The sequence below is a fragment of the Mobula birostris genome, chromosome 2 (genome assembly GCF_030028105.1).
Source record: "Mobula birostris isolate sMobBir1 chromosome 2, sMobBir1.hap1, whole genome shotgun sequence".
Lineage (NCBI taxonomy): Eukaryota > Metazoa > Chordata > Chondrichthyes > Myliobatiformes > Myliobatidae > Mobula > Mobula birostris.
This window is the reverse complement of record NC_092371.1, coordinates 11124520-11139157: the sequence shown is the minus strand read 5'-3', so window position 1 is coordinate 11139157 and position 14638 is coordinate 11124520. Positions and strand designations below refer to the sequence as shown.

Here is a 14638-nt window from a genome sequence, read left to right as displayed (position 1 = left end):
TGTCCCAGCAGGTGGCCGCGGAGCGGAAAGAGGGTCTTAAAAGGAGCAACGGAGAGATTCCGAGCTTGTAACCAAATGGGATGATGCGACTTCACGATCTTTTCACTGAGTATTGGAATTGGGACGTTCCCTACAAGGCCACGTGTGGAGAACTACAGACAGCCAGAGGACGATGTCATTAAGCTGGAGAGGGTGCAGAAAAGATTCACGAGGATATTCCCGGCACTGGAGGGCTTGACAGGATGGGACCATTTTCCCTGGAGCAGAGGGGGCTGAGGGGTGACCTTGGGATCTGGTTTACCATCACTGGCATTGGTCATGGTGTTGTTTTGAGGCAGCAGTACATTGCAATACATAAGAAAAATCACCAGAATTTTCAATAAGCAAGGTAAGAAATAAATAAGTAGAGCACAAATAGAACAGAATAGTGAGGCATTGTTCAGAAGTCTGATGGTGGAGGGGAGGAATCTGTTCCTAAAAAGTTGAATGTGGATCTTTGGGCTCCTGTACCTCCTCCCTGATGGTAGTAGTGAGAAGAAGGCACGTCCTGGGTGATGGGGGTCCTTGAAGCCTCTGGGCATCGCTGTCTTCGATGGTGGGGAGTCTAGAGCCCGTGATGGAGCTGGCTGAGTTTACAACTCTCTGCCGCGTTTCCCCCCGATCTTGTGCAGTGGGGCCTCCGTACCAGACGTTGGTGCAACTGGTTGGGATACTGTCCGTGGTGCATCCGTAGGAATTCGCGAGAGTTTTTGGACACGTACCAGGTCTCCTCAAATTCCGACAGAGGTTTATAAAACCATGAGGGGCATAGGTAGGGTGTGGTTTGTCACAGTTTTATTCCCTAGGTCAGGGGTCCCCAACCTTTTTTGCACCGCGGACCGGCCGACGGTGGGGGGGGGGGTGTGGTGTTCAAATAGGGTTGCCAACTTTCTCACTTCCAAATGAAGTGAGAAAGGTAACAGTCAAATACGACCGACACTTGTGTTTAGCCCAGGAAAGACTACCATGACTATGAAGCCTTGTGACATGCGCATATGTGACGTGCACATGCGTGTACATGCTGATTTATTTTTCTACAAATCGGTTTGGTTTAATCTTCCCGATTCTGTTAAGTGAAACTACACTGTACATACATTATTTCTACTTCAGATAGGCTGTATATTTATCATATCATTCACAGTGAAGTGCTGTCTTAGGTTTTATGTGTTACTTGGTATGATTTGGTAAGTTTCACAGTGCGTGACAGGGAATGAGGAAAGGTGCTGTTGACTCGTATCGTTTCCTCGCAGCCCAGTAGCACATGTTTTGTGGCCCGGTGGTTGGGGACTGCTGCCCTAGGTAGGGAGTCCAAAATTAGAGGGCTCAAATTTAAATTGAGGGTGGAACAGATTCAAAGGGACCCAAGAGACAACTTTTCCCACACAAAGGGTGGTGGGTATACAGAGCAGGCTGACAGAGGGAGCGGCAGAGGGGCGTACAGTTATTGTATCTAAAAAGCACTTGGATGCTTACATGGGTGTGAAAGGTTCAAAGTACTGTACACACCCCTGAGATTTGTCTACCCACAGGCAGCCACAGGAACACCATGCAACCCCTTTAAAGAATAACCCCGCACAATAAAGACCATCAAACACCCAACGCACAATAAAGAGAACAGGTTGCACAAACAGCAGAAAGCACGCAGGTAGCACACAGAACGTTAAACATCGAACAGCGGAGTCCCTGAAACGGTCCAGGAGCCACAGCCACTGGGTCAGTCCGCTCAGCGGTGCATCGATGGCTGCAGCCATGGCGCGCAGAGCCTGTCCCGCCGCACCTCGGCGCCTCGGTCAAATCGCACAGATAGTAAACAAGAACACCTGGAATGAACTGCAGAGTCTCCAAGAGTGAGTCCACGGCTGGGGAGTGTGTTCACCTCTGAGGACATTAAATGTCAAACCACAGGTTCAATTTAATTCAAACAGCATACACCCTGAAATTCTTAAAAGTAAAGGCATCCGTTAGTCTTGCGAGACCATGGATCTGCGCCTGGAAAGTCTTCACTCTCCAGGGCGTAGGCCTGGGCAAGGTTGTATGGAAGACTGCCAGTTGTCCATGCTGCAAGTCTCCCCTCTCCACGACACCAATGTTGTCCAAGGGAAGGGCATTAGGACCCATACAGCTTGGCACCAGTGTCGTCGCAGAGCAATGTGAGATTAAGTACCTGAACACCCTGAAATTCTTACAGGTTCAATTTAATGCATGCACCCTGAAATTCTTACTCTTCACAGGCATCCATGAAACCAGAAAACCCATGGAATGAATGATAGGAACATCAGAAACCGAAAGCCACCCCTCCCCCCACGCACAAGCAGCAGCAGAAGCATCGACACCCCCCCCCCCGCCCAGAAGGTTTAGAGCTGGGGTTCACGGACCCCTCAGTTAATGGTATACGTGGGTCCATGGCTCAGCTAGGTAACTTGGTTGCCATCCTGCTGTAGGCTGAGGGACCTGTTTTCTTGTATGACTGTGATCTGAGAACAATGCAAACACTGAAGCACAGTGAAGCGTGGGCATAAACAGTGGACCACAGCAACAGGCCGTTCGGCCCAACCTGTCTGTGCTGAACTGCAGAGCAGCACAGTAGTGTAGCGGTTATTGTTATACTTTACAGCCAGCAGCCCGCGTTCAATTCCCGCTGATGTCTGTGAGGAGTTTCTACGTTCTCCCCGTGACTGCGTGGGTTTCCTCCGGGTGCTCCAGTTTCCTCCCACAGTCCAGTGACGTGCGGGTTAAGTTTAGTGAGTTGTGGGCATGCTCTGTTGTGTCAGAAGCGTGGCGACACTTGTGGGCTGCCCCCAGCCCATCCTCGGACTGTGTTGGTTGTTAACGCAAACCATGCATTTCACTGTCTGTTTCGATGTACGTGTGACAAATAAAGCTAATCTTTATCTGATAGTTGTCCATTCCCAACAAAAATGAAGAAAAATATTCCCCCCAGTTTACTCCTTGTAAATGTATTTGCTCACCTGGGGAAACTGAATGATGTGTGTGAGCAGAAATGGTTCAAATTTATTGTGGTCACAGACACACAGACGGACAGATAGACACAGACACGCAGTTGGACAGACAGACAGACCCACACATGCTCCTCTTGTGGTACGTTGCCTTCCAGCTGCTAGGCTCTGGGATGTCTCAGATTGAGTCCTTAGCATCCCTGCGTACCAATGACATAGGTAGGAAGAGTGACGAGGTTCTGCAGAGTGAGTTCATGGAATTAGGTGCTAAGTTAAAGGATAGGACCTCCAGAGTTGCGATTTCATGATTGCTACCCGTGCCACGTGCAAATGAGGCCAGACATAGGAAGATCATACAATTTAACACATGGCTGGGGATTTGGTGCAGGAGGAAGGATGTCAGATTTTTGGATCATTGGGCTCTCTTCCAGAAAAGGTGGGACCTGTACAGAAGAAAGAGTTTGCACCTAAGCTGGAGGGGGACTAATATCCTCGCGGGAAGGTTTTCTAGAGCTGCACAAGGGTGGGGGGTCGGGGAGCAGATTTAAACTAGAGCTGCAGGGGATGGGAATCAAAGTGTCTGGACAGATAGTGGAGAGTTTGTGGAGACAGATGTTGTTAAGACCTCAAAGTCAGGAATCAAAAGGTTGAGCATGAAGCGACTAATGTCCTGAGCTGCATATATTTCAATGCAAGAGGTATCGTAGGAAAGGCGGATGAGCTCGGGGCATGGATCAACACCTGGAATTATGACGTTGTACCCATTTGTGAGACTCGGTTACAGGAGGGACATTTTGTGCTGTGTTGTATGAAGTGGGCGACCACGACCATGGTTGTTTTTGGCAAATTTCTCCGCGGAAGTGGTTTGCCATAGCCACCTTCTGGGCAGTGTCTTGACAAGATGGGTGACTCCATCCATTATCAATACTCTTCAGAGATTGTCTACCTGGCGTCAGTGGTCGCATAACTAGAACTTGTGATATACACCAGCTGCACATACGACCATCTCCCATGACTTCCTGGGGGTGGGGGCTGGGGAACACTAGGCAGGGGCTACACCTTGCCCAAGGGTGACCTGTAGGCCAGCAGAGGGGAAGGAGTGTCACACACCTCCTTTGGTAGAGACATATCTCCAACCTGTGTTCTTGGTATGTTTTCATTTATTTGCACAGATTGTCATCTCGAGCATTGATTGTCAGTCTTTATGTATGTTTTTGTTGTAAATTCTATTCTGTTTATTTATTTTCCCTGTAAATGCCTGCAGGAAAGTGAATCTTAAGGAGTATATGGTAACATATATTCACTTTGATGCTTTTTTGAACCCTATCTATGCCTCTCATAACTTTATTAACTCCTGCCAGCTTGCCCCTCAGGAGTTTGTAATGCAGTAGTGTGACCGGTCACCAGGGTACCTGGGGCTAATTTGAGAAGTTTTTTTCTTCCACGACCCTGGCAGAGTGAAGCTGTATGAAGGGCCTAACCTGGTGGCCGACTCCGGAGTCACGATCGACACGACGATGCGTGGGGGCCGCCTTGGGGTCTTCTGTTTCTCCCAGGAGAACATCATCTGGTCCAACCTGCGCTACAGATGTAATGGTGAGTACCCAGCGGCCGGGACCCCGACCCTGGTGTCGGGCCGCACGCGTTGGGTTGTTCTCTCCCACTCACCTACCTCCCTCTTCTCTCCCCCCCCCCCCCCCCCCCCATCAGACACCATTCCTGAAGACTTTGAGCCATTTCGCAAGCTCTTGCTACTCGGCCTCTGAGCGGGCGAGAGGGATTCGGCAGTTTGACGCCATCGAGGATCTGCGCGCAAGAGCAGAGAAGCGCGTCTCAAGGACAGATTTTCAAAACGCTACGACCATGTTTATAAGAAGATTCGGCACCATCCGTGTGCAGGAAGGATCCAGAAAGGATTCGCCTTGACTTGTGGCTGAGGAAGAGACTAGACTTTCAACAGCGCCCCCCCGTCTCCACCTTCGGCTGGCCAGTGCTGCCGCAGCTGTGTGTCTGTGGCTGTAATGTAGGAAACACCACGGCCCGTCCACGGCTACGCAGGGAATGTGATGATGTTATTGTCTGAGTAATAAATCCAGGCCGAGGGGAGTGCGGTGAGAGGCTCTTCTCGATACGGGTGTCGGTCCCAACTTTCTTGTTCGCCCATAGGGAAAGATGGGCGGTGTGGGGGGGTAAACATTTCGTTCCAGTAACGATGTCTCTGATTGCTCAGCAAACCGCCCTCGCTGCAGTGTGGAGCTCCCTCCTCGGCGCCCCTCCCACAGAGTGGAGCTCCCTCCTCACCGCAGCGATCCCCTCCTCGCCGCCCCTCCCACAGTGTGGGGCTTCCTCCTCGCCACCCCTCCCACAGAGCGGAGCTCCCTCCTCACCGCCCCTCCCACAGTGCTCCCTCCTCACCGCCCCTCCCCCTGCACGGCTTCCCCCTGACAGGTTGTTTAGGAACAGAGTGAGAGTTGGTTTGAGGGATGTTCGGGGAGGTTGCCCTGCGGGCATTAACCATTTCTCTGCCTTGCTCCGGGCTCTCTCCCACAGCCGAGGGACAGTCCACTCACCCAGGGTCACGCCAAATGGCCTTTCGCCTTGTGTTCCCCCGTCTCAGAGGGGTGTGGGGCCCCGAGGCTCCTCATCCGTCCCGTCAGCTCTGTGAAATACCCTCCACGATCCCCTCATGCACAGAACAGAACAGCACCTCAGCCAGGCTGCCTCACGCAGAGCGTGGCGGGTCTGTGGAACACCTTACCAGGGCTGGTGGGAGAGGCAGATACCTCAGGGACTTTTAAGAGACTCTTCAGTAGAGACATGGATGTTAGAAAAATGGAGGCTGTATAGGAGGGCAAGGTTAGATTGATCTTGGAGTAGATTAAAAGGTCAGCACAACATTGTGGGCCAAAGGGCCTGTACTGTACTGTTCTGTGTCCTGTATCTCATCGACTTCCATGTGGAAACAGGAACAGGCCCTTGGGCCCACAATGTCTGTGCTGAGCAAGTTGCTAAACCCCTTCTGCCTGCACGTGATCCACATGCCTTGATATCCACGTGTCTATCGAACAGCCTCTGTTGTATCTACTTCCACCCCTGGCAGGGCAACTCCCAGTGCCCACCATTCCTTAAACCCATCACCCCTACTGGGACACTCCCAGAGCCCACCCCTCCTTAAACCCATCACTCCTGGGCAGGGCCACTTCCAGTGCCCACCACTCCTTAAACCCATCACCCCTACTGGAACATAGGCCACCGACAGAGTCTCACCAGAGTCCTCTGTCCTGGGCCAGTCTTTAAAATTGTCGCCAGGCGTACCTTTCCTCTCCCAGGGACAGGGTCTTTGGAGCTTCTGCCAGCCTCTCTGTAGCTCAGGGTTTTTACAGGTTGGGGTCACTAGACCTATGTCCAACCCTCCTCCCTTTTCAGCCAGGTTTGGGACTGTTCGTGGTAGAGTCAGTAGCCACCACTACCTGTGTTTCTTAAAAAAACCTTGCCCTGCACGCAGCTTTAAACTTTCACCTTAAAGCTATGCTGTTGTAATTTGACATTTTTCCCCCCAGGGTAAAGAAAAGGCTTGACCATCTATGTAATCGCAGGAGATTCTGCAGATGCTGGAAATCTTGAGTAACGCACACATAATGCTGGAGGAACTCAGCAGGTCAGGCAGCGTCCATGGAGAGGAATAAACAGTCGATGTTTCTGTCCGAGACTCTTCACCAGGATGGGAAAGGAAGGGTCAGAAAGCAGAATAAGGTGGTGGGGAAGATGGAGGAGGACAGGTTGGCAGGTGATAGGTGAGACCAGGTGAGGGGGAAGGTGGAGGAGAACAAGGTGATATAGGTGAGACCAGGTGAGGGGGAAGGTGGAGGGGATGAAGTAAGAACATGGGAGGTAATGGGTGGGAAAGGTAAAGGGCTGAAGAAGAGGGTACCTGATGGGAGAGGAGAGTAGACCATGGGAGGAAGGGAATGAGGAGAACTGGAGGGAGATGATGAGCAGGTGAGGAGAACCTCCCAATTTGGTAAACTTCTATCTCTCCCCTCAGCCTCCACCAAAGGAACCAACCCAAGTTTGTCTCATCTCTCTGTATAATTCATGGGCTGCAATCCTGGCAGCATCCTCTTCTGCACCCTCTCCAAAGCCTCCACATCCTTCCTGTGATGTGGGAGACCGGAACTGCGTACAATTCTCCCAGTTAGAGGGTGGTGTGGGGGGGGGCAGTGTGACGCGGGAACCCCCTCAGACTCTGGCCAGGAGGAGGTGAAGGATCACACAGGTTACAGCTCTCCCAGCAGCAGGATGGGAGCCAGGGCGCCGGGCTTGGGGAGGCCGCGAGCAGTGCGGCGGTCCGCTGTCACTGGGAGGCCGGGACGTGTGCAATATTGGAAGGCAATTTGACAACAGTGCACCTCGTCCCGCGCCAGCCAGTCAGATGGAGCGGTGGAGTGCCTCCTCTTCCTGGTTCTGCGGGAAAAGGAGACAGAGACAGGAATTTAAGCAGGCACAGCCGAGGAAAGTCGCACGCCGCTTGCTGATAGAGTGGCCGCGTGTGACTGGTATGCACACATACACACGCACACGCAGTCCATCTTAAACCAGACCGATACCGTCACCCTTTGGCTGCCAAAGGAAGCCGTGGAAAACATTCCGATTTCAGTTGTGCCTGTGATTCGACAGTCACGGTGGGAGCTCGGGGAGCAGTTGCACAGAGAGGCGTTGTATTCTCAGGGTGCAGGGGGCGGGGGCGAGGTTGAAAGAATTGCCACTGGGGAGGAGTCATGAATAAAGTGATCCAGGAGCTAATAATAATAACTTTTATTTATAGAGCACTCTTCATATGGACAACATAGTTCAGAGTGCATTACGATGGGGTAAATAAATATAAACTAAAGAATAACTATGACGACTAAAGACAAAAAGGTGTTAGTTAGAATAACACTCACAACACGCTGGAGGAACTCAGCAGGTTGGGCAGCATCCGTGGAAACGATGAGTCAACGTTTCAGGCCGAAACCCTTCGTCAGGACTTGATCCCAGCATCTGCAGATTATTTTGTGTAGTTAGAATGATAGGATTGGATCCAGAGGATTTGGTGTGTTGGGGGGGGGGGCGGGCTGCTCATATGTGTAAATATGTCAGGATGGTGATATAGATGGGAGGTGACTTGATAGAGTTCTCAGGATGATAAGCAGCATAGATCGAGTGGGCAACTGGAGACTTTCTTGCAGGACGGAAACGGTTAATACGGGGGGGGCAGATACATTAGGTACATTTAAGAGACTCTTAGGCGTATGGAGGATAGAAAAATGGAGGGCTATGTAGGAGGAAAAGGTAGATTGGTTTTACAGGTTAAAGTGTAGGCACAATGGTGGGCATTGAGGCCTGAACTGTGGTGTGGTGTGGAGCTCTCTGTCCTGTAATAGTGAATAAGCAACAGCAAGGAACGGACTGACTCTGTGATCCCACTGAAGTGTATGTGGAATCTTGTATTCATCTCACAGTGGGGAGTGTGGTTCATTGGATCCACCCCCTCCCCGTGGGGTGTGTGGACCACTGCATTTATTTACCAGTGGGTTGAGTGGATCACTGGATTAATCTCCCACGTGGGGTGTGTGAACCATTGGATCCCTCCCCCCGGGGTGGGCTGAGGGGATCACTGGATTCAGCTCGCTCAGGGGTGCACAGATCCCTGGATTCAGCCCCTGTGTGCTGTGTGGATCACTGGCCTCAGCTCTCTCTGGGGTGTGTGGATCCACTGGATTCACCCCCAGTAGGGCACGTGGATCACTGGATTCAGCTCTCTCTGGGGTGTGTGGATCACTGGATTCACCCCCAGTGGGGTGCGTGGATCACTGGATTCAGCTCTCTCTGGGGTGTGTGGATCACTGGACTCACCCCCATTGGGGCGTGTGGATCACTGGAATAATTCTACGAAAGGCGCTCCATGTGTCACGGGTACCTGATGCTGCGGACAGCGAGCGGCTGAAATCTCCGGATTGCGGGCGTTTGCGGCCTGAAAGCTGTGGCGATTCATTCTGGTCCCGGGACCACCCCGTTTAAACACACGGGGGCGAGTTTTATTATTTTCCACTCGCTGAGGTCGGTCGAAAAGCAAACATTAGTTAATGAGTAAACGCTGTGTAGTGACTCGGCCGGTCGCCCCGGTGACGGGATGCCAGGCAACGCCAGGGGACTGGATGTCAATGGAGAGGGAGGGAATGTGGCGAGGGGAAAGGAGGGTGGGGGGACGGAGAGAACCACAAAACGGGGGGCAGAGATGGAGGAGCACAAAGTATTAAATATCCGACACGTTTTTACACAAGGAACAGGAGTAATTGAAACGCATCTAATCCCTGAGGGCTCCCAAGAACATCCCCATCCTGCACGGGGCAACAAGGCGATCCGCTCCCCATCTGCCCAAGAAGCAATTAGAGAGGGGAGGAGGCAATAAAAAATCACGGATGAGTTAATTCTACAAAAATTACCATGCTAAGCGAATTATCTTTACCCAATTAAACTTTATAAATAAAGATATAAAAGTTACTTTCGTTCTTACCTGGGGATGAATTTTTAAAACACTATTAAATCTGAGTAACGTTGCAATGTTAACTCTCTCCAAACTTTGCCCAGGGCTGTTGTTTCCCCTCTGCCCCAGCAGCCTCGCCGGGAGACCGCCGCTCCCCTGCGATCGGACCCGGTGGAAATGGGTCTTTTTAGCGTGGCTTCCGAGCCCGCCTCTCTGCACAAGCACACACACACCAACAAAGGCATGGCTCCTGCTCTCGGCCATGTCCTGGCACTTAAAGGGGCATTGCCCTTTCTCTCTCTCGACTGGAACGAATTGTACAGTATGGCACAGGCCCTTCGGCCCACGATGTTATACTGACCCTTTAACCTACTCTAAGATCACTCTGACCCTTCCCTCTCACATAGCCCTCCTCCGTTTCTCTATCACCTACGCGCCGAGCTAAGAATCTCCGAAATTTGCCTAACATAGCAGCCTCCACTGCCACCTCTGTCATCGCGTCCCACTCTCCGAGTTAAAAAAAACTTGCCTCTAACATCACCCCACTGTCGCCCTGAGAATTGTCCGCCCTGTAAGTAAGTCAATGATCAAAGTCACCACATACGAACCCGAGGCGCACTTCCTTGCGGGCATTCACAGTAAGTACAAAGAAACACAATGGAATCAATGACAAACGCCCATAACACGAGGGATAAACAACCGAAGTCCGTCAGACAACAAACTGTGCAAGAACAAAAAGAAATGAATCAATAAGCAATAAATATCGAGAGTATGGATTGGGGAGTCCTTGGAAGTGAGCCCACTGGTTGTGGAATCAATTCAGTGTAGGGGGTGAGTGAAGTTATCCCCTCTGGTTCAAGAGCCTGATGGTTGAGGGGTAATAACTGTTCCTGAACCTGGTGGTGTGGGGCCCGAGGCTCCTGTACCCACTTCCTGATGGCGGCAGCGAGGAGAGAGCAGGATGGAGGTTCCCCGATGAAGGACGCTGCTCTCTTGTGACAGTCCCTGCAGACGTTCTCAATGCTGGGGAGGTCTTTAGCCGTGATGGACTGGGCCTTATCGATGGAGGTGGCCAGTATTATGAGGCGTGGCAAGAGCTGGCCGGTGGGGGGTGGGGTCGAACCGGTGGGAGAAGAGTGCGGATAACAGGCAGATGGAGCGGGCGAGGGAGGGGGTGAAGCCATACTGGTGATGGAGCTGGCGGATCAGGAGGGCAGGAAAGAATCTGGGGGGAAAATTATTGAGGGCGGGGAAGCAGTTATCAGAAATTTACATAATACGATGAAGGGTCTCGACTGTTTATTTATTTCCATAGATGCTGCCTGACCTGCTGAGTTCCTCTAGCGTTTTGTGTGCGTTACCGATGTTTCTGTTGTGAGGTTACAGATTGCTCGGGCAGAGCGTGAGGTGCTGTACCTCTGAGTTTCCTGGACAGACTAGGGAAGTGGAATTGAAATGGTCGGCCAGCGAGAGCTCCTGCAGCAAACGAGAGCAGGAGACCAGCAGCTCGCTGTCTCGAAGTTACAATCTTCCACGCCGGACTCCTCCGGCTCGACAGACTTTCATTGCAAATTTACAATGCTACACCATGACAACAAACACAGAGGCAATAACAGTGCCTGTTACAAACTGAATTAAAGCGTTCCACCCCTCGCTGGGATGGCGTTTATTCCCCGTGGCTCCCAATGTTGCTGGAACACCTCCATGGTACCTGTGGACGTCACGTGTTCCTTCTCCACATTCACCTGGGCACGAACATGCACCTGGAGCATTGCCAAGCAGGTAGGCTGGGCAATACACACAAAATGCTGGAGGAACTCAGCAGGTCGGGCAGCATCTACGGAGAGGAATAATCAGTCGATGATTTGGGACAGGACTGGAAAGGAGCGGGGGCTGGGTGGGGTGTTTGAAAGATACCAGAATGAGGAGGGAGGGTAGGGGTTAGGAGTACAAGCTGGCAGGTGATAGGTCAGACCAGGAGAGGGGGAAGTTGGGTGGGTTGATGAAGTAAGAAGCTGGGAGGTGATAGGTAGGAGAGGGAAAGGGCTGGAGAAGGAGGAATCTGATTGGATAGGAGAGTGGTCCATGGGGAGAAAGGGAAGGAAGGGGGACAACAGGGGAAAGTGATGGGCTGGTGAAGAGAAGAGGTAAGAAAGGAACTAGAATAGAGAATGGAAAAAGAGGAAGGGGGGGGTAATTACTTGTCAGTACCTTCAGTTGAGCTCTGTCTTTTTGTCTGTTGCCCCCTAAGTGTCAGTCTGTGGTTTTGTATTGCCATGTGCTTCTGTCCCCACTCCTGCTCTACTCCGGCCCCTGTATTACTGAGTACTCCGTCTCTCACCTGCTTTACATTATTACCTGTTTTGCTGCCACCTGTGTCTCATTGTGCTCCACCTATCATCTGCCTCTCTGTTTATTTCAGTCCTCTGTTTTCACCTGTTTGTTGACAAATTGTGCCAGTGAATTTTCCTGAGCCTTACCAGCATTCGTATCTGTACTCTGTCTGTCTGAATATCAGCTCTGCCTGTTTCCTGATTCTGGTTTTTGGATTTCTCTGGATGTTTTGATCTCTGTCTGAACTTTTTCACTGACTTTGCACCTTGGGATTTGTTACTTAATTAATAGTACTGTGTGCACAGTACTGGGTGTGTGATTGGATCCCTGCTCCAGCGCCCTGATGTTACTGGAAATTGGAGAAATCTATGTTCGTGCCATCAGGTTGGAGGCTACTGCGAAGGACTATGAGGTGTTGCTCCTCCAGCCCGAGATTGATCTCAACCACATTTCTCAATCTCGACACACTGCATTGCTGCAGAACATGAGAGGTTCTGTAGGTGTTGGAAATCCAGAGTAACACACGTACACACACACCCACACCCTCTCCCCCCACCACTTTGTAGGAACTCGGCTCGGCAGGTCAGGCAGCATCTATGGGAATGAATAAACAGTCAACATTTTGGGCCAAGCCCCTTCCTCAGGACTGGAAAGGAAGGAGGTGGGAGGAGCGGAAGGTGATAGGCACCACCAAGTGAGGAGGAAGCTCTCACCCGAACCCAGGACCCTGGATCTTAGCCAGCTGTAGGAGCTGGTTTACTAAGGACCTTTCCCTCCCTGACCCCCCACCCCACTTACAGGAGGGTAGGGCCAAAGTGAAACCAGAAATTTTGGAGCAGCCACCTCACCCCCACCCCCACAGTTGGGGGCCGCAGCCCTGCACACTCCCTGGACGTGTGACACACGGTCTCTTCCAGCCCGTGAAAATGACAAGTGGCCGGGACAGCCATGTTCCAACTGATGGACTTGCACCTGCCTGTGCAGCACCGCTCACCCTGGGTCCCTAATGTAGACACTCTATAACACTGTGGTCTGAAGAGTCTGGTCTGTTAGCCCAGTAATGAAGCCACCTCTGTGCTCGCTGTCATTTGGACTGGTAACAGGCAGTAAGTCAGTGGGAGGCGGTCCCGTGAGAAAATGGGTTAATGTGCTCCGAAATTCTGGAGCAGCAAGCAAGCTGCAGGAGGAACTTAGCAGGTCAGGCAGCATCTATGGAGGGGAATAAACAGAGGACATTTTTGGGCCAAAACCCTTCACCAGGACTGGAAAGGAAGGGGAAAGAAGCCAAAACTTAAAGAGTTGGGAGGTGAGAGCACCTGAGGGAGAAGAGGAGGAGTGTGGATGGGAGAGGGGTGTGAAGTTGTTGTCGAGACTATCCCTCGAGGTCGAGGGTGATGGTCTTCATTCTGTTGATCTACTTATGGGCTCTCAAGTGGCTTATGAGTCCAATCTTGGCTTTGAAAGTTCTTCCACATTCAGGACAGGTAGTTCCAGATGGCAGATCGGGCTTTGGTTGTTGCTGCCTCTCTTTCCATTTTCTTCTCTGTTCTTCTAATTCTGCACATCTGTTGTCTTCGAAAGTTGCTGTTCCTTCTTGGATGATGGCTTGCCAGAGTTTCCTGCCCTTGGCATTGGTTTCCCAATTGTTGATGTCGATGTTACATTTCTTCATGTTGGCTTCTAAGGCGTCTTTGTATCTCTTCTGTTGTCCGCCTCTTTTACGTTTGCCTTCTTTAAGCTGGGAGTAGAAGATCTGTTTCGGCAGACGTTCATCTTTCATCCGAACAACATGACCGCTCCATCTTAGTTGGTTCTTGATGACGTAGGCTTCAATGCTTGTTGTTTTTGCTTCATTTAGCAGACTGACATTGGTTCTTCTATCTTCTCAGCTGATATTTAAGATGTTTCGAAGACTGAGAAAGGCGAAGAGCTGAAAAGAAGAAAGCGGAGAGGAGAGTGGGCCATGAGAGAAAGAGAAGGAAGAGGGAGATAGAAACATAGAAAATAGGTGCAGGAGTAGGCCATTCAGCCCTTCGAGCCTGCACCGCCATTCAGTATGATCATGGCTGATCATCCAACTCAGAACCCTGTACCTACCTTCTCTCCATACCCCCTGATCCCTTTAGCCACAAAGGCCTCATCTAACTCCCTCTTAAATATAGCCAATGAACTGGCCTCAACTGTTTCCTGTGGCAGAGAATTCCACAGATTCACCACTCTCTGTGTGAAGAAGTTTTTCCTAATCTCAGTCCTAAAAGGCTTCCCCTTTATCCTCAAACTGTGACCCCTCGTTCTGGACTTCCCCAACATCGGGAACAATCTTCCCACATTTAGCCTGTCCAATCCCTTCAGAACTTTATACGTTTCAATCAGATCCCCCCTCAATCTTCTAAATTCCAACGAGTATAAGCCTAGTCAATCCAGTCTTTCATCATATGAAAGTCCTGCCATCCCAGGAATCAATCTGGTGAACCTTCTTTGTACTCCCTCTATGGCAAGGATGTCTTTCCTCAGATTAGGGGACCAAAACTACACACAATACTCCAGGTGTGGTCTCACCAAGGCTTTGTACAACTGCAGTAGTACCTCCCTGCTCCTGTACTACTGCAGTTGTACAAGGCCTTGGTGAGACCAAGATGTTGGGCAGGTGAGGAGAAAAGGAGGGGTGAGAGGGAAACCAGAAGGGGGAAATAGAAAATGAAGGAAAGGAGAGGGGACAGAAATTACCGGAAGTTAGTCATAATCCCAAAGGAAATTGGGTTTATTTATTTATCCCAAAGGA

General features: G+C 51.0%; 1 protein-coding gene and 1 long non-coding RNA gene across 2 annotated transcripts in view; one reads left to right on the top strand and one right to left on the bottom strand.

The window, feature by feature from the left end:
• The window catches only part of LOC140207349 (thrombospondin-3-like), a 96593-nt gene extending 91831 nt beyond the window's left edge, over positions 1-4762 (top strand). The window contains exons 26-27 of the mRNA XM_072275902.1: positions 4453-4592; positions 4707-4762. Of these exons, the coding sequence (XP_072132003.1) occupies positions 4453-4592; positions 4707-4762 (196 nt within the window). The remainder of the gene's footprint in view (positions 1-4452; positions 4593-4706) is intronic.
• A 668-nt stretch (positions 4763-5430) lies between these two features.
• Positions 5431-9734, bottom strand: LOC140212268 (uncharacterized). Its single transcript, XR_011889682.1, has 3 exons — positions 9553-9734; positions 7940-8036; positions 5431-7460 (listed from the first exon to the last, which is right to left on the bottom strand). It is a non-coding gene; the product is annotated as an uncharacterized lncRNA (long non-coding RNA).
• Positions 9735-14638: the final 4904 nt, after the last annotated feature.